At 42.9% G+C, this 24,782-nt stretch overlaps 1 protein-coding gene across 2 annotated transcripts; it reads right to left on the reverse strand.

Annotated features, from left to right (window-relative positions):
- Nucleotides 1-2,374: 2,374 nt before the first annotated feature.
- Nucleotides 2,375-23,418, reverse strand: LOC137273474 (protein HtrL-like). Of its 2 annotated transcripts, none has more exons than XM_067806178.1 (3): nt 23,104-23,418; nt 7,873-7,981; nt 2,375-6,052 (listed from the first exon to the last, which is right to left on the reverse strand). In XM_067806178.1, the coding sequence occupies exons 2-3, from the start codon at nt 7,975-7,977 to the stop codon at nt 5,171-5,173; spliced, it is 987 nt and encodes a 328-aa protein (XP_067662279.1). In that variant the 5' UTR covers nt 7,978-7,981; nt 23,104-23,418; the 3' UTR covers nt 2,375-5,170. The 2 variants fall into 2 exon arrangements, with proteins under 2 accessions (XP_067662279.1, XP_067662280.1); XM_067806179.1 differs by lacking the exon at nt 23,104-23,418 and adding an exon at nt 19,615-20,024.
- Between the last annotated feature and the right edge of the window lie 1,364 nt (nt 23,419-24,782).

Below are 24,782 nucleotides of genomic sequence, written 5' to 3' on the forward strand. Positions count from 1 at the left end.
AGCAGACCGTGTGTTCTTTTATTAATTTTACAAAAATCATACAAATATGACAATAAACTAATTAGGGTTATGAGACAAAATATAGAGACGTATATTGGCTTCGTTATTTTTCCAACCTAATAGTTTTTCACCATTTCTACCACTGGCAGGTGATTAACCTTCGAAGTGTTTCATTTGTTTTCATAATACATTTGTAATGAAGTAAAATGACGTCACCTCATTTGAACTGTCTATAATTAAACTCTCAATTGATGGGTACAATGTGTGAAGCCCATTTTCTTGTGTCCAACGCCGTGATATCGCTGGAATATTGCTAAAAGCGGCGTTAAACCAAACTCACTCACTCACTCACTAAACTCTCAATTGTGCATACCGACTGCGCAGCAGAGGTAACGAACCAGTCACGAATTCTGGGATATCATCCGGGTACTCACGGGAGAAAAACTATAACAAAAGTTTACACCAGTCCATGGAAATTGCTCCGCGTCAGTGCCCCTTTAAACACGTACAATACACGTTGACCGTGGCGTGAACCTAATGCCGCTTCTGTTTAACACGTGTTAACACGTGTCCCTCAAACACAAATTCACGATTTCATGCCAAACTATAAACGATCTTGACACAAATGGCGGACGATAGCAAGGACGATAAGACCGCACACAGGGGGTTTGGTCAAAGCAAGCCCTCTCATTGGTCGACACTTTGCTATCGCCCGCTATCTGGGTCCAGATCGTTTAGTTGAGGGTCCAAATCAGCTTCCAATCGACTTGTTTTTCAGAAGACATTACACGTTCAGGTGTAGCTACAAGCTGTCTGTGAGTGATTGGTAGTCTGGATCGAATCCAGGTGAACGCTTGTTAAAGGACACGTCCGTGGTTAAGTGTAGTGAGTGAGTTTAGTTTTACGCCGCTAAGTGTAGGAAAAGCCACGACTACGCGGGTTTACAAGAGATTGTGAACCCCGTGAGGATGTCCCCGACTCTCAGGCTTCACAATCTCTTGTAAACCCGAGTAGGTGTGGTTTGTCCAAGGTATCAACAGTTTATGTGTAAAATATCTTTTAAAATAATGAATAACGATCGATAACACCAGGACACAGTACCTTATGATAGCTCTCCATGGGGTACACGGTATAGAGTGCATTGGCATCAGATGGCCGTAACGTGACCAATTTTCATGAAAAGCTCGTGCATTCCACGTTTTGCATGTGCGCCGTCCGCAGTACCCGTTTTGTGAGGTCGAAATATTTCATACAGACAAAAATTTCATTTATCACAGCGGTCCTTTGTAGCCTAGAGGATAAAACCGCGAAGCTAGAGAGCAAAGGGTTGCAGGTTTGGAACCAGGCGTCGCCACATATATATTGGAAGATTGTGATATTCTGTGATCAGTGATAGCAAGACAAAGTTATTTAAAAAAATTGGGTTAGAAATAATCAAAATCACATCCCAGGTATTTACAAATCACATCCCGGAGACATACAATACACACCTCTGATTATATAGTGTAACCATGCGATACGATCTTGAAAGACAGAGCCTGTACCCTAAGTGTGAAAGAGTGAGTGAATGAGTATGGTGGTACGCCGCTTTCTACATTAGACTGGGGAGGTGGGGTAGCCTAGAGGTTAAAGCGCTCCCTCGTCACGCCGAAGACCAAGGTTCGGCTCCTCACATGTGTGTTAAGCCCATTTCTGGTGTTCTCCGCGTGATATTGCGGCGTAAAAGTAAACTCTCCGATTTTTGAACTGCGTCAGTCCTCAAGCAAATCCACATGACCAAGGTAGATAACTCCTCCTTAACTGTTAAAACTTGCCGGCATATAAATTGATGGAGCAGACGGCAGAATATGAACCAGCCTTGATTTACTGTTATGTCAGTTCCGATATTTCCAGAGCTTGAATTCCAATGAATTGATTGCATTTTAACCTAAACTGAAACCTTCCCAAGCCAATCACCACTCCATATTCGTCACCACACACCACGTTGCCTAACCAACCATTGAAGATCCGGGATCCGGGTTAGAATTGGTAACAAGTAACTCATGCTGGTCGTAAGAGGCGACTAACGGGATCGGGAGGTCAGGTTCGCTGACTTGGCTGACACGTCATCGTATACAGTTGCGTAGATCGATGCTCATGCTGTTGATCGTTGGGTTGTCTTGTCCAGACTCGATTATTTACAGACCGCCGCCATATAGCTGGAATATTGCTGAGCGCGGCGTTCAACAACCAACCAACCAACCAACCAACCAACCCTTTCCGTAACTCCGAAGTTCTTGTCACGGAATAACACGAAGCGGTCACGGACATAGGGAGAGGTAAGTCCCCTGGATACAATCATTTTCTGATAAAGCAACAAACAACAAACAAAACCTCCAATTGTGATATTTTTTTTAATAAACGTACGAACACGAAACTACAGGCTTTTGAAAAATAAACAAAACAAACAAAAACTGTTGTTGCATACAAAACCCGTCTGGAAGCATCCATTCGGATTTGGTGTAGCTATACATTGGGTATTTTCACAAAGCTGTATCCAAGAGACAGTATTCCGTATTTCTTTCCCTGTACTGGGGCACCAAGCAAGTCTGCTATCAACGATCATGCTGTTTGAAGCCAAATGGTTCACGATTGGGTAACAGGAACAGTGCCACACTGAACACTACCCATATTGGTGGACAAGTCGTTTTCAACAGTCACGAAACACCAATTATAAAAGTTGAAATAAACATTTATTTTGAGCATCATATGACCATGCCATTCATCTAAAGAACAATGTAAAATTCAAGATACCCATTAATATTTTCAGTTTTCATCACCGGCTTTGAAAAGCGTTGTAGGAGGTACTTTGAGAATAAATAAAGGAACATTGCCATGAAGCGGTGTTCTCTTTCCTCAGTATATTTACGTTCATAGATGCGAAATCGCATACGAGACTGAAAAGCATGAGAAATGTCCTCCTGAGAACTGACCGCTGGTCTATTTACAGGTATGTCATTGCTAACAGTACGTGCTACACGGGCACAATTTAACCCAAGATCGGCATTATTCTGTTATACGTAGCTCGCTCTTAAAGTGCATAGGCGATATTTATTTAAAGTGGCAAGGGCTCTAACTGGGCAAATAAATATCATCAAAAATGATTGAGTATGACTGCAATACTCTTGGAAACGAAAACGGGAACACAAGACAGTACAAGTGTTCCTTTATTCTTCACAAGGTATGTATTGCACTGTGAGTTAAATTCTGGGAATAAAAAAGGAACACTTGAACATTTTTATGCGTTCCTTTGTTAATTTCTATGATTATTTCTGGTCCGGTGTGGGCAAACATGGCATGCACCCAATAAACAAGGTCCTTTTAGACCCTTTTGCGATATTGCTTCCATGTCACCCCAAAAATGGTTGACACCTCAATTCCGCACAAGCGTTTATTATTAAGGTAAAAGATTAATAAATCTGTAAATCCACATTGTTATTACCATCATAACAAGTGTTTGCCAGAAATATGACAATGTCCCCCGTCGCTAAAGAACAATGAAATATTGATAATTGACCTTGAAAATAAGGTCAAGGTCACAAAACTGACTGGGGTCTGTCTAATCCCCAAGTGTAAGATGTAACCAAATTTGAGGATGCTGGGTACAATAGTTCATGAGATATCGCTTTAACATGAATACGTACGTACGCGTTGCGGCGGGGTGCAATGACTGCAAATATTCAATTGTATGTAATTAAAGTCATCAGTTATTTTTGTCTGAATGCATGCTGGCTTGTAATCTGAAAAATACACCCCAGTAGCTGCACATAGAACATAAAGCAAGAACTGCAAATAATGGACTTAGACGGAAACAAATTACCTCTCATATCCGGGCATTAACCATATCATGCCTGTCCTTATCCAGGTTTGAGTGAGTGAGTGAGTTTAGTTTCACCCAGCCACACTCAGCAATATTTCAGCTATATGGCGGCGGTCTGTAAATAATCGAGTCTGGCCCAGACAGTTCAGTGATCAACAACATGAGCATCGATGTTCGCAATTGGGATACGATGACACCGTCAACGTAGTCTGCGAGCCTGATCACTCGATCCCGATGGGTTACTGAAGAACACTTGTAACCTGGGCCTGGATTCCCGAAGTTCTCTTAGCGCTAATACAGTCGTAGGTTAATGTTAATGCATGGTACTTACGACTATCGTAGCGCTAAGAGAACTTCGAAAATCTGGGCCCGGTATCTTTACGAGGGGGAGATATGCATTGGTCACTGAAGAGCTATTCAAATCCGGATCTTCACGGGTACATTGGCCAGCTTGCAGATCCACAGTAGTAGGACAGCGGACCTCCGTTAATCCGGAATGTACCTTTCCCACTGAAATCACCCAAAGCAGAGAAAAACAAAAAAAGAACCATCTGGATAAAGGAGCCATTATACAGAACACTGAGCTATGCAGGTGCTATACATTCCCAACAGGTATCACTTAGTGTTTTTGGACTAACGGTGGGAGACTGTGTAAGACATTGACATCTGTTGATATGAGCGATTGTATTTTGTGTGTAAATTGCAAGGCACATGTAGGTAAATATAGGATGATACACGTATCACACTATGGAGGAACACGAGTATCAAATGCCATTTGATCATTTTAAATCTGTCTATATAAGATCATTTATGAGAGATGAAGTACTCTCGTGGACCAGACCAGCAGAGTAGATTTTGTACATGTTTAAAGCCTTGTACGGAGGCCTTCACTTCCTGATAAGTAGAACTATACACTTTGTGATAGGGTCAATACTGAACTGACGTATCGTGTTCGATACACCAGGGTGTTCGAGTGAGTGAGTTAAGTTGTACGTCGCACTCAGAAATATTCCAGCTATGTGGCGGCGGTTTGTAAATAATCGATTCTGGACCAGACAATCCAGTGATCAACAGCATGAGTATCTATCTGAGCAATTAGGAACCGATGACATGTGTCAACCAAGTCAGCGAGCCCGACCAAACCCATCCTGTTAGTCGCCTCTTACAACACGCATGGGTTACTGAAGGCCAATCTGCTAACCCAGATCTTCCAGGGTGTTCCATATATCATGGAAACAGAGAAAATGCTTGGTTGCATAAGTGTCAGGAATAGGTGTATGAAGATTGGAAAAGTCCTACACAAAGACGTCGTCAAAGTTCCTTGTAGCACTGGTAGCCGAGGTAGTACCAGCAACTGCCCCAGACGTTCCAGATGTAGGGTTGAATCTCTACTGTCAGTTTCAGTTTAGCACGTTCCGCCTTTGTTGACATCGCAAACAGCACCTGCTGGTCTGAGTTGCTCAGCTTCAGGTCCAGATAATGTTCCACGGCCTTTCTGTACTCCTTAACGAACTGGCGAAAAACACCTTTCTCAGCGACAGAAAGACCACCTCCTACCCACACGTACATATTTTTAAAAATATCTTCTGGTCGTTCAGTCATTGAATAGTCTAGATGAACTTGATTAAGAGCTACTTTCTTCTCGTCGAAATTGGGCGGAAGTGTCAACCGGAAGTCCCTCTTTCGACTTGTGATTAACCGGAAGTAACCAACATCGACCCACATATAATATTTAGTATGAAAGAAGTCACTCTCAATGGCTTTCTCAACACACGAGTATTTTGCATTTTGTACACACGGATATTCTGGAACCACTGTATTTGGTTGGTATTTTGGGTAGTTCGGGTCTGAGTATATGACACGGACTTTGTCCAAATGGTCAAAAGCCCATAATTGTTTTTTCTCAATCCTGATGATTCTTGTGATGTTCATCAGGTGTTTTCGCATGTCGGTGAACAGTCGGACAAACTGGTCCGAGTCGGTGTACACAACAAGAGGGTTCCTTAGATACTTGTACACAGTGGCCCACTCCAGGTACAACGTGGGGCCGAAAACAGTTCCTCCGTCCCCCTTGTTAAAACGGCCGAGGTTGAGGTAGGCAGTGACCACTGTGACATCGGGTGGTACTCGTACATCCCCTTCAAATAACGGATACGTCCGGAGAGGAACGAAGCCAAGAATGCAAGGTGGTTGCTGTAATGAGAGAGATAATAAGTGAATGAGTGAGTTCAGTTTTACAACAATAGCACTCAGCAATATTCCACCTATTTGGCAGCGGTCTGTAAATAATCGAGTATGGAGCAGGCAATCCATGGGTACAACATGGGTATCGATCTGCGCAATTGGGAACCAATAACACGTGTCAACCAAGTAGGTGAGCCGACCACCAGGCCCCATTAGTCGCCTCTTACGACAAGCTCAGTCGCCTTTTATGGCAAGCATGGGTTGCTGAAGGCCTATTCTACCCCGGATCTTCACTTTTAGCAACTATTCCAGCATGTCTGCAGCTGGGAACACCAGAAATGGGCCCTCCGTCCTAAACTATCAAACCGGAAGGAGGAACTGTGTTATAATGGTCGACATTACCATCAACTAATATGCTAATGTAGGCGCGAACGGAGGAAGAAAGAAAGAAAGAAGGTGTGTGTGTGTGTGGGGGGGGGGGGGGGAGTGAGAGAGAGAGAGATAGATAGATACAAGAAACGGGCTTCACATCTTGTACCCATGTAGGAAATCGAATCCAGGTTTTGGGAGTGAGGAGCGAACGCTCTAACCACTAGGCTACCTCACCGCCCGTTATCTAAAGTAAGGAAAGAAATCAAACAGTTTGGGGTGGGGGTGGAAGTGGATGGGAGGGGTCGTCAAAAAGCAAAACTAGGAAGGGAATCGCAGACGGTGGTTGGGGTCGGGCTGGGGGATAGAGAATTCAGCTATGATAAGATAATCCTGTAAAGAAATTAAACTTTGGAAGTAAAAAAGCATGTCATATCCAATTTACAAACAAGCATTGCCACTAAGGTGACATAATCCTCCGCCGCATAATATCAAATCAAACATTAAAAGAAATGGAAGTGAAGGTCGTAGTTTAAGATGAAGTAAAATGTCAACGAAAACATTACTCTTAAACTCTCTTGATATCTTGCACTGTAGTTGTTCAAACACAAAAAGGTAAAACACTTAAGACCCCATGTGACCTTGAGATGAAGGTCAAGGTCGACAAACCTGAGTGAGACCTTTCTTTTACTGCGATAAACCCAGATACCAAATGTGAAAAGAATCTAGTCAACGCTTCTTAAGTTATTCCAATCCGTACGGACGGACGAACGGAACCTAATACTATATCCCCCGCATCGCACTAAACGGGGTATAATAATATCCAGTCCTGTAGATGCCACCTATACATTTTGAGACATTTAATACAATCTCCTATTCATTTTTTTCTACAGGTATCATACGTTTCCACATACCACGATATAAAGAAATGTACGTAAGATGTTAATCAAACACACGAAAAGGCACGAAGTATCTTTGAGATGACCTCTTGTGCGTGACAGCAACACATGCATTTCATGTCAGGTGAGCCGGCGGTAAGTCTTCATATCTGGCTGAACGACTTAATTGCCATCTATAGCCTGATCTATTGTTTTCAGCAGATATTGGTAATTTTTCTACGTTTTACCCGCGTAAACATTCTAGATATCCTATTACGCATCCCAATGAATGCCAAATTTGGCCGATGTGGGTTATTTCGACATATGTTATTTGCAATTGTGTATTTTTTTTCTTCCTATTTCCGACAGTACTTTAGGGAACTTGTTTGTATCGGATTTGGTATCTGACTGGTGGAATGGCCTTCTCACGTTATCGGCAGAGTTAAGTCCTCATATCTCTAATTAGGAGATGGAAGGCGGGGTAGGCTAGTGCTTAAAGCATTCGCTCGTCACGCAGACGATCCGCGTTAATTTCCCAGGTGAAGGGGGAAGAGAATGTGTGAAGTCGGAGATTATACTTACAACAGAGAACCTGACACACACGATGACAACAAGGAATCCGAGTGCGATCTTTAAACATCGTCGCCAGGTTTGTCTGATCATCATGGTGCACCCATTCGTCGACATCCTTCTGAAAACACAATACAATATACACAATTAGTGAGTGAGTGAGTGAGTGAGTGAGTGAGTGAGTTGAGTTTTACGTCGCTTTAACAGTATTTCAGGAACATCACGGCGGAAGACACCACAAATGGGCTTCACACATTGTGTCCATGTGTGGAATCAAACCCAGGTCTTCGGCGTTGCGTGCAAATGCCTTAACCACTGGGCTACCATATACAAAGTCGGTGAAAAGACTTCAACGGTGTCCATTATGAAAAAATATAAAAGTAAAAAAATATGAGCCCATGGTCCACCGGCCCACGGTTATGTGGGGCATATGTTCGTTGTATGTGGAAAGTAAGGAGATGGAGTGATCAAACTCGCTGACGCGTCATCGTATCCCAATCACGTAGATCGATGTTTCTGCTGTTGACCACTGGATTGTTTGGTCCAGACTCGATTAATTTACAGAACGCCGTCCTATAGCTGGGATATTGCTGAATGCGGCATAAACGACATATCCAACCAATCATTTCAATTGGATACCCGTCGAAAAATATTCGCTTGCGAACTCGTCACCTGAAAACACGGACAGATTTTGTAACTTAGACTCGGAAACAAAACGCAATCGATCATATTCTACAATGACATTTTCACAGTGAAACCGGGACCGGGACCACATTCACATATATTCCTTATTTTCATAGCATCAGCGGAAGACTTACAAAAACAAACATGGCAATGTGCCCCGCCGCTGAAGAAGAATTAAATTAACTTATATACCAGTTTTTTTATCGAGAAGATTACCTCTTGTGTTGTGTACTTTTTAGTCATGGTCACTTCTCAGAAGATATTTCAGGAACAAAGTAGATTTGAATGTACAGATACATATGCTTATTTCCACTGTCACTATCGGTGTGTATTAGGGGTTGGGACGGGTCCGGATTTCCTACCCGGGTACCTCATCCCTGTTACTTTACCCTGGTACCCTACCCTGGTACCCGATTTTAAGACATGACAATATTTTCTTCAGCTGAGGGACTGAAATTAGGTACAACGTTTTATGAGATATCGCGTTTAAAAAAATTTGCAAAGTAGTTCAAGTTTCATAGCGACCTGGAAGATAAGATAAGGTAAGGTATAACTGTATTGTCCAGGAGGAAATTCTTTTTGTATCAAAACGGCGTCGTAGTGAATACATACAATATTAAAAACGCATACACACTAATTACAAGCACAAATGAATGCTGATAATAAATAATACAAAGGTAGAGAGGCTAAATTAGTGGTTGTCGCGTGCATGATGACTATTCCAAAACATCTGATGAATTAATAATACAAATTCTAGATGGTATGAAGGGCTGTCGAGCTCGGTTTGTTTTAAGTAAAGGTAATCGAAAGCGGCGTCCAGATGGAAGTAATTCAAAATGATGAGATAAAATATGGATACTGTCAATTCTAATTTCAGTTGCCTTTTTGACAATCTAGTCTATCTATAAATAGAGGGAATATACTCGAACCACACGCCAGTAATTTTGTTGGCAGAATTAACAATTTTGAAAAGTTTGTTTTTGCTGCGAGCAGACAGACCCCCATACCAACATATTCCACTCTTGAAAGCCAAATATTATGTTCAGACGCACTTGTCGAAACGTTGCCATTGGTTCCACGGGGTGGCAATGGATATAAAAACACATCCCTTCGTCTGTTCACTTTACAATCCTTTGCACTAGCCTGTGTCGTCTCCATGACAACGGACGAAGCCAAAGTCCTGAATGTCGGACTCACCAATGTGCAGAGTAGTGACAGAGATTGTAAACTGTTCTGGGGTATTACACGAAATCAATAACCACCTCCATAACGCGCCGAAATATGTCAAATCACGGAACAATAGCACGCCGCCCAAACAGGTTCCGACTCAACGAAAACAGATTAACTATTGACTCGTGTGTGTCTGCAAGAACTGTGATTTAGAGTACGCACATTTTTGCACTAAGTGCCGTAGACTAACACTCATTCTCTGCATACAGGTAACTTTGATTGTGGCAAATAATCATATTTAATTTGTAAAGAGAGTCACAGTGGGAGTGAACCTAAGAAGTTCTAGACTTGCTTCCTCAAGGGCGTTAGTTTCAGGGACTGTGAGACAGACTATAATAAGTGTTCCAGCAAATTGCATTCTTGATATGAATAATAAAGAGCTGTGGGGAACCCTAACGGTTATAGCGTTCGCTAATCACTCTGTGTGAGTGAATGAGTTTAGTTTTAAGCCGCACTCAGCAATATTCCAGCTATATGGCGACGGGCTGTAAATAATCGAGTGTGGACTAGACAATCCAGTGATCAACAACATGAGCATCGATCTGCGCAGTTGGAAACCGATGACATGTGTCAACCAAGTCAGCGAGCCTGACCACCCGATCCCATTAGTCGCCTCTAACGACAAGCATAGTCGCCTTTTATGGCAAGCATGGGTTTCTGAAGGCCTATTCTACTCCGGGACCTTCACGGGTCTCATCACTCTAAGATCCGAGGTCGGTTCCCTGCACTTGTATAACGTGCAGCCTGTTCTTGTGTCCTCGCCTTACTAGATGGACTTACTGTCAGAAAGTAATGAAATCGATGCTATTCAATTGTGATGAGAATCGTATTAATGGCTCTTCACTTAGGTGTCAACGCGTGCGTGTGTCGACAGGGGAACTACAGAGGTGTGCCGAAACAAATCCCAAATCAGAATCATAATTGGCGGTTCATTTAAAATACAAATTGTGCTTGAAACAGGAGACGTACGGCCGTGAAACTTAAGTAGATACAAAATTCAACCCTGTTCTTTCAGCAAGTGGCAGTCACGTGACGTTTTATGTCGTCTGCTTATCTGCAAGGGAGACTTCCGGTAGCATGTGAAATGAAAGAGAATTGTCACAGTCTGTTAAAACTACTGCAAAGTTCCAACAGCACCAAAAATGCAGGGAAATCATTAATGATCTTGGCTTACCTCGGAAAACAGTAATCAGAAAGTGGAAGCACAGAGAATCGCACAGTTGGACTCGGTCGATCGCTCACTGCACGTGATACTCGTCAACTTTAGGGGGAAAAGAGAGAGTCAGATTTCTCCTTTGTCGGAAAATCACTCAAGACGTAATAAGAATAAGACAGAACTGTCTCCGACCGTACAATTCAAATTCGCAAATAATTATCACAGACGGGTCTTGTAAGAGTAAATTCGGAATGATGATGTATGTGTGAGAAATCGCCTCGCTCGGGCCCGAGGAAAGTTTTGGAGAAGAGTTAATGAAGAATGGGGTCATTTTCAGTGATGAATGTAAAATAGGTATTGGGAAAAATAACTGTGTGTGAAGAAGGCCAGACGAAGAGTACACCCCGCAGTGTTTGAGTCCCGGGTGTCATGCTTTCTTTCGTGGTCTGGGCTGCTCAAGTTGGTGCTGGAACAATAACTGTTGTAGGCAACATAAATGCTCAAAAATACATTGGTGTTATTGATTCCGAGTTGTGGCCTATTACTGTCCAGCATTTCCCGAATGAAAAATATATTTTGCAAGACGATGCATGCGCCGGCGCATAAAGTCCGCATCGTAGCAAAATATAAGCAAAGAAATGCCATAAGTGGTATTTTGTGGCCAGCAGTCTCCAAATACCAATTTTACAGAGAACTTCTGACTGAGACAATGTATTGTTTACATCAATGCCCGTGAGGACTTTGATCGAGGGAACCAACTCGTGCAGGAAAACACACCTGTGAACTATATCAGAAACATGTATATCTATCCTATGTCGTCTGAGGAAAATCATTGCTGTCAAAGGATACATCACCAAGTATGAACTTCAGTTCTTTAATAACTTAGTTGTTGCGCAAGTTTGAATTTGGCCCTGCATCTTGACAGTGACGTCAGCCATGTTTGTTCCTACATATATGGCACATCTCTGTTGCTCGCATTGAAGACGATACGTTGAGTTCAAACTTCTTTAGATGACTATTCAGCATATGATAAACAAATACACATGAATGTGGTGAACGGAATCCTAGCTTAACCCCACAGCGTTTCCCGGGAGCGGAATTATCCTGCTCGAGCTGGCGGTCGTCCCTTCAGACAGTCGGAATGGTTGACAATAGATGTGAGTTCCCTGAGGGGCATTTTAGATGTTGTATAGGGAAAGGAAAAGCAAGTTCTATTGATAGTCAACATATTTATTGCAATAAGGGCGACCTTTATCAAGCAAGTGTTGAAAAGAGTTGTATCGAACTGGGCCTCCTCTCACGGTGTCAGGACCACAAGGACATAAAGCCCCCAGATAAAAAAACACTGGGCTAAATGTCCCTGTCACACACAAAAAAAACCCAAAAACCCAAAACGCAATGGGTAGGACGAAAGGTCTTCAATGAAATAGACGTACTAGGATACCAACAAGTCTCATTGCAGCACATGAATTGATTCTCACGTGCATATATAATCTAAGATATAAGATTTAACATTAGCAACATGGAGGCGACTGACGGGGTCGGGTGGTCAGGCTCACTGACTGGGCTGGCACATTTAAAAAATGACCATTGACGGGAAGGCCACATTTTATTTACATGGCTGTAGCTGGTAAAGCTAGCTTTCCAACAGATTAATTAACTAACTGATTATCTTAACCAGTAAAAGAATGTTGACATGTGTAATATTGTCTTCACAAGAAACGATTAACCTTTCCTACTCACAAGAATGGCGTTTAGTGATACCGGCATAGACCAATACGAGCGCTGAAGTCCCTCACCACCATCCTCTACTTATGATGGCACCATAAAGAGACTTGTCCAGAAAAGCCATACAATCATTTGAAATGAATAAAACAAGCATTGTCACTAGGGTGACATAATCCCCCGCTGCAAATTATCAATTCAATCTTAAAAAGTAATGAAAGTAGAGGTCGTAGTTACAATGAAGTTAAAAATGAAGTCAACAAGAAGACACAGTCATCAATATCCCCCGCATTACCCCCAATTTCAGTCGAAGTCAAACTTGTTGCCATGGAAACGTCAAAAATATTTTATTCAGAATTCCGAAACTATCAAAAGGCACCAATACACCACTAGACCAGTGTATGTTGGTGAAGAAATATTGAACGGTTTTAGAGTTCTGCTCCGGAAACGATAAATGTGCACGGACGGACGGGGTGCATTTTAATACCCACAATATTAAAACGCGTTGCGGGGGATAACTAAAACATGACCAGTCAACTTCTCTGATATATCCTGCTCTGAAGTTGTTCAAACCTACCAATATTTACAAAACTCACTTGGACACTAACATGAATGTCAGTATATGAAATATGCAAAGATAGTAATAACGAAATTGCTCATTGAAAAACATTCAACGGAAGTTTTGAAAGCCTATGAAGAAAATCCAGTGAGCCGTTTTTGAGATATCTCGCCTACAATCTAAAAACATGCAGGTTTACATACTGAAATCTTCAAAGTGTCACTGTGACCTTGAAAACTGAGTGAAGTTCACCAAAATCGACTGGGCCCTGCGCCTTCCCTAAATGAAGCTTGATGTCAAATATGAAAAAAATCTAGGGAGAAAGGTGGACATAATTATGAGATAACATGTATTGTTTTCTTAAACCTGTTTGGATGACAAAGCAGGTTTGTTTTGACAGCAAAGCCGTGAGAGACACATCAAGTTTGGCTATCTGTTTCGGCAATGTGACTTCGTACGCGTAACCACTGAAAACTCTCGGTTTTTTCTCTGGAAAGGTCGCACACGTTTCTTGCTTATTCCGGTTTAGCAGTGAGGTCGTCTCCAAATTAAAGGTAAACAAAGTCCGGGATTTTTTTATTTATACACCTGGAAATTAATCAAGCAACACCCCAATTTTTTCTATTGGAGCAACTTTGAAGTGTTCTGACAATCAAAATATGCCGGGTTGATATAGTTTGACACTTTTTTATTCAACAGACGATCTCTGACAAACAACTTAAAGGGAAAAAGTATCAAGACTTTGCTTTATTGCAACGAAATCCAAATTCTTAAAACTGTCTTAAATTCATGAAAAAATGGACACAATTTACTATTCATCCACAGACGTTGTTGTCAGGTGTATTAACACAAATGTCACATGGAAAGAAAGAACAGTCATCTGAGAGTCTGCACACCGACTTTCATCAATATCTAGTGTGTCCTCCCTGCGCACGCACCACCGATTCCAGACGCCTCCTCATTCCTTGGATGAGTCTCCGGATCTGATTCTGGGGGATCCTGTTCCACTCCTCATGCAGGGCAGCCGTCAATTCGTTGAGATTATGGACTGGTGGGTCTCTCTGCCTCACACGACGGCCAATAAAGTCCCACAAATGTTCAATGGGGTTGAGGTCAGGGCTCATGGCAGGCCATGGAATTCTGTCAATTGCATTTTGCCGCAAAAAATCATTTACAGCATGCGCCCTGTGAGGTCTAGCATTGTCGTCCATAAATATGGGTCTCGTTGCCAGAGGATGGTTCTCAAAATGAGGTACCACAGCCCTGTCAAGAACCTCCTGTTGGTAACGAACACCGTTAAGGTTGCCACGGATGGTAATGATATCCAACTTGCAGTTCATGGAAATGCACCCCCATACCATAACGGAACCTCCCCCAAAGGCCACAGTCTCCTGGATGTTCCGTGGAGCCATTGCTGTGTTCCTCTGCCTCCAGACCCGAGTACGACCGTCCACCATGTGCAGCAAGAACCGGCTCTCATCTGAGAAATGGACCTTCCTCCAAGAGGCAATGTTCCAGTGCAAACGGTCATTACACCAGGCCAGTCGGGCTGCCTTATGGGCTGGAGACAGTCTGGGTCGCTTGATTGGCCTCCTTGCCCGGTATCCTGCAGCTTTCAGACGATTCCGAACAGTCCTGTTCGAGATGGGTCTCCCTGGAAGCCACTCCTGTCTCAACCGAGAGCTCGAGTCGAAGGACCTGCGCCGTACAAGTCTCAGTAAAGCTCTGTCCTCCCGGACTGTGGTCTTCCTGGGTCTTCCTGGTCTAGGCAGGTCTTTAACTTCATTAGTGGCCCGGTATTTTTTCAAAAGTTTTGAAATTATGGAATGATGTCGTCCGATTTGAGTCCCGATTTGTCTTAGAGACATACCAGCATTCCTCATGCCGATTATTTGCCAACGAGTGGCCTCTGATAATTTCCTACGTGCCATGACATTGAAATGAATGAAAAACCGAATGCAATCGACAACCTGCGCTTGTAAACACCCCAGGGAAAAAGTGCATTTTTCGAAAGTTGAGGTTAAAGCAATGCACGTGCGCTGTGCAAGCTTCACGCGCGTCATATCAACCCATGAAAAGCTCATGCTGTATGTCAATACATCAAAATTGAATAATCAATCATCAAAATTACTTCGTTAAACTTTGTTAAGTTTTTATGTGTCTTTGAATTTGGTGTTGCTTAATTAATTTCCATATGTATAGATACCTTATTGCATTACATACATTGCTCTTTATATTCTGTATTTGCAATTTACAAACAGATTATCAAACGTTTCTTTTATCACAAAGGTTCACCTAACACAGGGGTGCCATATTTACATACCTGGTTAAAGTCGCCTTGGTCCCACACAAAAATGACGTCCACGTGAGTGAGCTTTCACGACGAATTTAGCAATATTTCAACAATGTCACAGCAATGTTTGTGGTCAGTCGAGGTGAAATGGGGTTTAACGTCGTATAAGAATATTTCACTCATATGACGACGAGCACGAGTATGTATATGTGTATGTGTCCAGATTAAAGCTGTTAAAATTACCTCATATTACGGTGTGCAGCGGTACCTCAATGTGCCTGCACCTGCTGGTCGAAGTAGTCGAAGTTCGCTCACCTGTGGTAGACTGGTTAAAATAGGTATTATAATAGTGAGGTTAAACCGACGTGCATGTGTCTGTGTGTGGCTGCTTGTACAACCCTGACTTGCTGGTTACTTATTGCCAGCACACTGAGATACCATGCCCCAAGTTAGCATGAATACCCCACTCAGACGCATTATTCAGGTCCCGAGCCGACTAGTCCTTGTACAGAGCGCAGAGCGCCAGGCAATGACGAACAGGTACCATTTATCAACGTCTTTTCACATGTCGCGACCAGGATAGAACCCGCTTGATGGCCTAGTGTTTTGCATAAGAAATACAACTACAATGAGTTGACGAATATGGTTTAGGCCGACTTCACCTATATTCCAGAGCTTGTCTTTAACATTACAGCCGCGACGGTGATTTTCAATGTTTATGACTTTAATGTTGTTTAACGACGCACTCAGCAATATTCCAGATATATGGCGACGGTCTGTAAATGGTCGTGCCTCGACCAGAACATACCGTGCTCATGACCATCAATCTGGAAAACTGGAATACGATGACGCGTGTCAACCACATCAGCCAGCCTGACCATCCGAGGCCAGAAATGGCCTCATCCATTATTTCACACATTGGGAATCGATCCCAGGTCTTTGGCGTGACGAGTGAACTCTTCAACAGCTGGGCTATCCCCCCGCCCTAAATGGCAACTGAGAGAAATTTCAATTTGACAGCGGAAGAAGACAGATTTGACAGGACTACATGGGCTAAGGCAAAGGATGCACATATCCAAGTATACCCAGTTCGGTTGCCATCTTGAATGTCTTCTTTAGACTTATGTTCTTCATTAGGAGAGACGGTTCGGTAACAGTAAAGGGAATGTAAACAAGCGCTTCGTGCTGACCTAGAGCGATTCTTAAACTGCAACGCAACAGAAGTTTGTTTAGTTCAAACAGGGTGCGGAATCATCTACAAAAAACTGACACGGCCTCTGCCACTGTCGGCTGATGGATATTTTCTGTAACATGGAACACATTAAGAATGTTTTGTTGCCTTACCAACGTAAAAATTAATTACCTTGTCAACACAATGCCACTTACGACAAGTATAAAGATGACAGCGCCCCTTGTAGCATACACAAAATTGATGGGCTAGTCCAGTCGGGATTATCTCCCCTTATTGTAGGTTACACGAAATACCTCCGCAGAACAAGTTTAAAATTAATGGGATGATGTCTGAATGAGGTTGTTTAAAATGTAACTATACAGAATTAAAAGATTATTTAGAGAACACACGTTTCATAAAAATGACAAGGCTAGTGGCCATCGCTTGAAACAATTGTTTCACTACAAGGCATAATAATTATGTTGATAAATATTCATGTTGTGATTTGAACAATAATATTGCATGGGGTCTTTCTGAGGTGTACTAATCTGCTTGCTCATGTATTTGCACATGGCATATGTATCTTATGAGCGTGTATAGTTTTACGCCGCTCTGAGCAATATGTTACGTATAATGGCGGCGGCCTGGACCAGACAATACAGTGATCAACAACAGCGTGATACACATGTGGGATATTATCAAATCAAACTTGAAAAGAAAATGAAGTGAAGGTCATAGTTTAAGATATATCAAATATGAAAAGAATCGTGTCTACATTTCTTAAGATATTCCAATCCGTACGGACGGACGGACGGACAGAGCCTAATACAATATTCCCTGATTCGCGCTTAACACTAACAATTTAGCGTTATTGACGCGTAAATGAAGGAGCAATCTAGCGTTACTGATGTTTAAGTGGTGTCAGAACAATCTGGTGTCAGAACAATTAGGAATTAGTATAAATGGAGACAGAGGAATCAAGCGTTACTGACGAACAAATTGAGACAGCATAATCTGGAATTACTGACATATAAATGGAGAGAGAACAATCCAGCGTTATTGACGTATAAATGGAGGTAGAACAATCAAGCGTTATTGACGTATAAAGGGAGAGAGAACAATCAAGCGTTTTTGACGTATAAAAGGAGGCAGAACAATCAAGCGTTATTGACGTATAAGTGGAGACATGAGACAGAACGATCTACCCACGTATACAGGAGACGAAGCGCCGTCGAAACTATCGGACGCAAAGACTACAGAATGAGCAAAGACGACGCAAAGACGACGCAAAGAACACAGAATGAGCAAAGACGACGCAAACTTGACACCCACAAACTAGATCGGGAATCAATAATCCCGCAGACCTCTCCACCCCTCCCTCCCTCTCATTGTGCACGACAACACTAGAACTCGTCACAGAACTGTTACATAACCGTACTATTCTGTTCGAACAAAGAGCCTATGTTTCAAAGCAGGTCAATCAAGAAAGACATTGTCCCCCGACCGGACGTTAAGTCAGAGAAACATCTAACGGCAGTGGCTCAAGGCAGTTACACTGCATACAAAACCAAATTCAACTATGAATCCATAATGGCAGAGAGTGGCCAGATGTAGTATAGTACAGATTTGGGTACATTTATTGAGTTGAGTCCCTCAATAGCTTTCGGCCGTGGAAGCCGTGCCAATTTACACTCATCAGGGGTATACACAGTCCGTGATCCAGGCTACCCCAATTGTGGTAGGCGCGGTGGATGGACGGGGTGAGTGTGGGTGAGTGAGTATGGTTTACGCCATTTTTAGCAATATCACGACAGGGAATACCATAACAAGCGAAGGCTTTAATCATTAGGCTTCCTACCCAACAGCCACAGCTGTTCGATTTCCACTTTTTGAAGAAGCCAGGGCGGCTGAGTGGGTTAGATGGCTGACTTTGTGTGCTGGCCATGAGGTGTCTGACGCTGAGAACGAAGGTTCGAAGCCTGGAGGGGACTCAGCCCAACAAAAGCACTAACATCTGTATTGTCACTTTGTAAATAGCAAAACAGCGGTAGGTATTACTGAGATGAATCAATGGAAATCATTTAACCTTTCAAAGAAAATTATAGGAAATATAGCCCTTCCTCGATCTATCGCTCTATCGTTTTCTCGTCTCCATTTCTACCGCTGGTTTTCGTTTCGTTGTAGCCCTTTCGTCTCACAGCCCCTGAACATTCTTTTCCCTACTGCCTCGCCCTCTCGGCAATACGGAAGACCTAAATAAATCAAGAACATAAGAAGTTGGCAGTATCTTCTTAATCCTTACTCTCGTACTATGGTATAAGCTCCATACTCGATTGTGTTAGGATACAAAGGGCAGTGAAAGCTCTCGAAATCAGGCGATCTGGAACAGCACAACGAACCGGTTTCGGTTTCGGCTTGAGAAAAGCGTACTCGTCTGCCGTTTAGGGTACCGGGTACGTTTCTGAACATTTACACTGACAAGAGTACATTTCTCTAGCACCTGTGCCGACAACGACTCATTCGGACAGGAGTTGGCAAAATGTCAAGAATATGTTAAATTTCAGTTCGTTGCAACCCAAGGGTAAGTCATCGACGCAAAATCAACGTGCATGTTCAACAAGCAAGATACAACACCGATACCCCAGTCCTACACTGTTTCCAAATCACGTTTGAGAGAGTGGTGCAATGTGTACATAATCTGTATCGCGGCCCACGAAGCCCTTCATTTCCCGCCACGCCGAGTCCTACTGCAATGAATCAGACATAGAAGTAGCAAGTCTAGATTTTCAGGATCGCTGAATCATCAACCTCATTAAGCCTCTTTCCCGTTATAAATGGATTCCTTTGTATTTATCGAAATTGTAAATTTTCAGAAACTAAACGCTTGCTTGCACAAGTCATGTGCACAGCTGATGCAGACGAAAACCACAACCTACCTCAACAGTACATGATGCCGACTCACACTGGCGAGCTTGGTGAAATCCTAAAGATGAAAACACGGAACGAAAACACTCCCTAGCTACATACTCCACGCGTTCCTGTCTCCTTCTCGTCTCCAACCTGAGTCACGTGATTAGCTGCTCACCGTGACTGCATGGTAGACTGCATGGTCGACAGGGGTTGACATGGGAGTGACTGCATCCTGCGTTAAATTCTGTAACCGATGGTCCGAATGAATCAAATATTGTCGTAGGACAAAGGGCTGCGCTGAATTCAACGGGGTACTTGAACTAGTCAACTAAGTCACGCTGCCCCCGGGGAAAACAAGAGGTTCTTGCGATTGGTGACTGTGAACCTCATAGGGTGCCCAGGGGCGATGTGGCAAGTGTATGGCTGTCCCTTTATTCTGCAAGATGTCAGGACACAGACAGATGTGATCGGGGTTAAACTGGATGTGCACGCGCCTGAGATTGTCCCAGGGTGGTGTCATGTTAATTGTACCACACGTCTGTCTAGGAATCAATAAACACAGCCTGGCGTTGAGACGGGTTATCTGTCTCACAGTCCCTGATCTACACTATATTGCCGGCCGCCGCTGAAGTGGTCGTTGTCGGCACGGGTACTACAGATGTGTACATTTCTGTATACAATAAAAATACAGAAACGTGTCCAAGGAAGAGTCCATTCCAGGGGCGGGTATAGGTTTGAGAGAAAAAAGTGTGTGTGTGTGTGTGTGTGTGTGTGTGTGTGTGTGTGTGTGTGTGTGTGTGTGTGTGTGTGTTTAATGTATTTGATTAGGCTATGTAAGAAACAACAGTTCCTAGCAACTAATATTTCATTTAAATTCTTTATTCTCACAAACCACATTGATGGTGGTTTAAGCGAGTGAGTATGGTTTTACGCCGTTTTTAGCATTATCATTATAACAGCAATATCTCGGCGGGGGACACCTGAAATGGACTTCACACATTGTACCCATGTGGGAATCGAACCCGGGTCTTTGGCGTGACGAGCGAACGCTTTAACCACCAGGTTAACCCCAAACCCTGATGGTACAAGAGCATATAACATATACAAAAACACAAATTCAAATCAAAGATATTCGCAATGCACAATACCATTCATAACCATTTGAACAGGAGCAACGACATAGGCTTTCGGAATAATCACTTTTCCGACGTTTAGGAAACCTGGTACTTTTCTGTATTTTGAGTTTAATGATCTTTTTATGTGAGATGACCTGACCTATTTGATTTCATGTAATTCGCATAATAAACCAGCCAGTCTACATATGTGTCCCTTCTTCCTTCATGATCACTGGATTGCCTGGCCCAGATTATTTACAGACCGCCGCCATATAGCTGGAATATTGCGGACTGCGGCGTAAAACTAGACTGCTTTAACATAACCTTGATTCATTTCGTGATATCACGAACGAGTTTTCAGATATATAAACCTCTCTATTCGAGATATCTTTACTATGGTTCAAGCTATCTCTAATCTGATTTAGGATATCTTTCAAACAATTGAAGATAACTATATTTTCATGATACGCTTGAAAACGCTTGTCAGACGTATCAAATAACGGCCATCTTGTATTCATGTCACGACCACCGGGTATCAAATCCCTGCCTCCAGGTATCAAATCACGGCCTCCGGGTATCAATTCAGGGTGATTTTTATTCTCTTGTGTTTGAGAGATGCCGGTTTCCTGAATTTGCCATATAACACTTGCCACCAAATTCCAATTTCTTATTTCTTTTGTCATTTCGTACACCGCTACCGTTAACAGTTGCATGTGTTTTGTTGCGAGTACACATATAGGCATTGTATCTCAGGTGGATAGCATAGAATCGCAGAAGTCCAGAGTAGTGAGTGAGCTTATATGTATGCCGCTTTTAGCAATTTTCCAGCAATATTACGGCGGGGGGCAGTAGAAATGGTCCTCACACATTGTATCCACACAGGGAATCGCACCGGGGTCTTATTCGTGACAAGTGGAAACCCCATCATTCCTATCTGTGACAGAGTAGCGCCTGTACATATAAATGAATTTATTTCGCCGTCGGTGCAACCTAATATACGTTTCGCTAATGATTTTTGAATTATTCAGTATGTAAAAAGCTATGAATAATTCAGAAATATTAATGTACCTATAGAAAAAGAAACACTAAAGTTGGTCATTTATAAACATAGGTTACATACCCATGCATTCAATACGAAATATCTCATCACAGTGAAGTACTGTTATAACGCACTCAAGGGTATCACATTCGTTATGAACGTGCGACATATGAAATTCGACTAATAGCTGCGCTCGGAATCCTAAGCCCATTACATGTATGGACAGTTATTCTGTCCTAAAAGAGAGAGGTCTGTACAAGAGGAAAGGTCCTCAGTCTGTTGTTTATTTTTATAGAAATTATCAATTACACCATTATTTATCATCTTATCGACTTAAGCAAGTTTATTCATGACTCTAAACATTCCAAACCACCAAATAGTCACCTCGCAGGCTTGGTCACGCGAAACCATCCCTTAGCACTCGTGTTTTGCCTAGTAACGGAGTATTATATTGCCGCTGGGTTCAGATGCGGACTGTTGAGTCTCGCTGTTGATGTCAATCTGAAACCGGTTTCATTTTCTAGATTCGTTGGCTCTGTCTTTAAACAACAGTGCAAGAAATACATGCTGTCTCGGCGAGGAAATGTGGTTTCCCGCATTGAAAGGTGAAACCCCGTTCGATGAATATTTGTTTACCAGTCTCTAATAACATAACAACAGCGTCATCAATAATCACATCTTCATCATCATTAATCATCATCTTCGCCGCTTTTAATTAATGTGATCTGTAAATCTGCATTTCTTCCTTCAATATTTCCACCCGACCACCATTTTACGACAGAATATACGGGACATAACAATCAATGTGGTCCTTCAGTTCCATGGAATAAGTGAACGATTTCGCGATAACTGACACGAAATATCACCCTGAAAACGGGGTACGTGTCATTGTTTACATCACGCCTGTGTAAGGGTGTCTTTCGTTTCTCGAAACTGTTCAAGTAATGTCACTATTCTCGCTATTCCTGTGAACATACAATTAAGGAAAATACTAAATCCGTTCATGGTTTTTCCAATGGTTATAATAGTGTCAAATAACATATACGCAGTAGACACCGCCATTATGCATCCATTGAGTGGGCCAGTGGAGCAGTAAAGCGCCAGCGCAGCATACTATGGGAACTAGACTACAATCCCTCTGACGTCATCAGATAACTCGATAGAGGTAAAGAGGTTATGTTTCATTTGGCTCTAAATATAACTGTCACGTTGTGCCCGTAAGGTTGATGGCCTCGTGTACTTCTACCCAACGCTTGGTTTCTTTGGACAAGTCGGTGATGTGATGGATCCCCAATATATAGCGTACCTGCAGTGAAATCCACTGACGAACACGATAAATGCTTCCAAGTTCGCAAACTTACCTGGGATGGGAGCCGTGTTGAGTGGACCACTTGGTTAGTCAGGAGATGTCTCCGGGCGACCAGATTGCTGGCATTGAAATGAGATCGCCACCCCTCAACACGGACATCGTGCGTTCAGAGCACTCCTCTTCTCCCTCCCTGCTCGCGATAACCGACTACCGGCTCGGCATACTCATTCCGGTTGGCAACCAGTTAATGTCAATCCGGAACCGGTTTGAATGATTTTTGCATCGGTGTCACTATCAGATAAGAAACTGAGCCCTTTGACGCCGAAGTAAGGAGTAGATTTATATTTTTAATCCCCTGGGACCCTTCCTGAACCAGGTAATGTCAATCCGGAACCGGTTTGAATGATTTGGTTCAACAGCTGTGTCACCTTTAGAGAGGAACTGCGTAACTTTGATGTCGCGGCGAGGCTCTGATTCATGTATTGTGTTCAGCTGCTGTTTATATGTCGACAGTGGTAGGCTACTGAAACTTATTGTAAAGCAAAGAAAACACTGATATAAATTAATTATAGTCGATGTACATCTACCGCTCATCAATCACTCTCGACTACCCCGGGGCCTCGTTTCTAAACTCTTCACTAGTTGAGGTCACCTCGACCTGGCATAAAGACCCTGCTATAATATCCCAGTAAGCTCATGGAAGTCGAGATTGCCACAGTTCAGGTGGAAATGATATAAATATAAAAATATTTTACAATTATAATTTAGGAATTTTTTGTGTTCATTTCAGAGACCGTTCATGTTAGTCTAAGGTCACCTGAACGCCCACAGTTAAGTGTGTGTGTGTGTGTGTGTGTGTGTGTGTTTGTGTGCGCGCATGCGTGTGTGTGTGTGTCCCATATAAATGAGTTGGCTTAATTTGGGAGTAATCACTGAGTGAGTGAGTTACGTTTTACGCCGCACTCAGCAATATTCTAGCTATGCTGTGGCGGTATGTATATAATCGAACATGGACCAGACAATCCAGTGATCAACAGCATGAGCATCGTCCTACGTTAGGGATACGATGACACGCGGTAACAACCAAGTCAGCAAGCCTGACCTTACGACAAGTGAGCCGTGAAGGTCCAGGGTAGAATAGGCCTTCACCAACCCATGCTTGCCATAAAAGGTGAGACACGTGAAGGTCCGGGGTAGATTAGGCCTTCAGCAACCCATGCTTGCCATATAAGGCGAATATGCTTGTCGCAAGAGGCGACTAACGGGATCGGGTGGTCTGGCTTGCTGACTTGGTTGACACATGTCATCGGTTCCTGTTTGCGCAGATCGATGCTCATGCGGTTGATCACTAGATTGTGTGGTTCAGACTTGATTATTTACAGACCGCCGCCACATAGCTGGAATATTGCTGAGTGCGGCGTAAAACCAAACTCACTCACCGTTACGATAAGTATGGATTCTAGCCCGTATCTCCACGGGGTTCATAGATGAGGAGATGCTTTATGGATGTTTCAGTTGGTAAACACCTCCTTCCAAACTGCCAGTTTCTTTTCTCTCGTTGTATGGGAACCTCCGTATTGTGAGTGAATTTAATTTTACACCGCAGTATTCTTACACTCGGGGAACACATTAATGGGCTTCATACAATGTACCCGTATGGGAATCAAACCCGGGTCTTCAGCGTGAGGGGCAAACGCTTTAACCACGAGACTACCCCACCGCCGCCTTTGA

The sequence above is a fragment of the Haliotis asinina genome, chromosome 2 (assembly GCF_037392515.1).
Source record: "Haliotis asinina isolate JCU_RB_2024 chromosome 2, JCU_Hal_asi_v2, whole genome shotgun sequence".
In the NCBI taxonomy this organism is placed as follows: Eukaryota; Metazoa; Mollusca; class Gastropoda; order Lepetellida; family Haliotidae; genus Haliotis; species Haliotis asinina.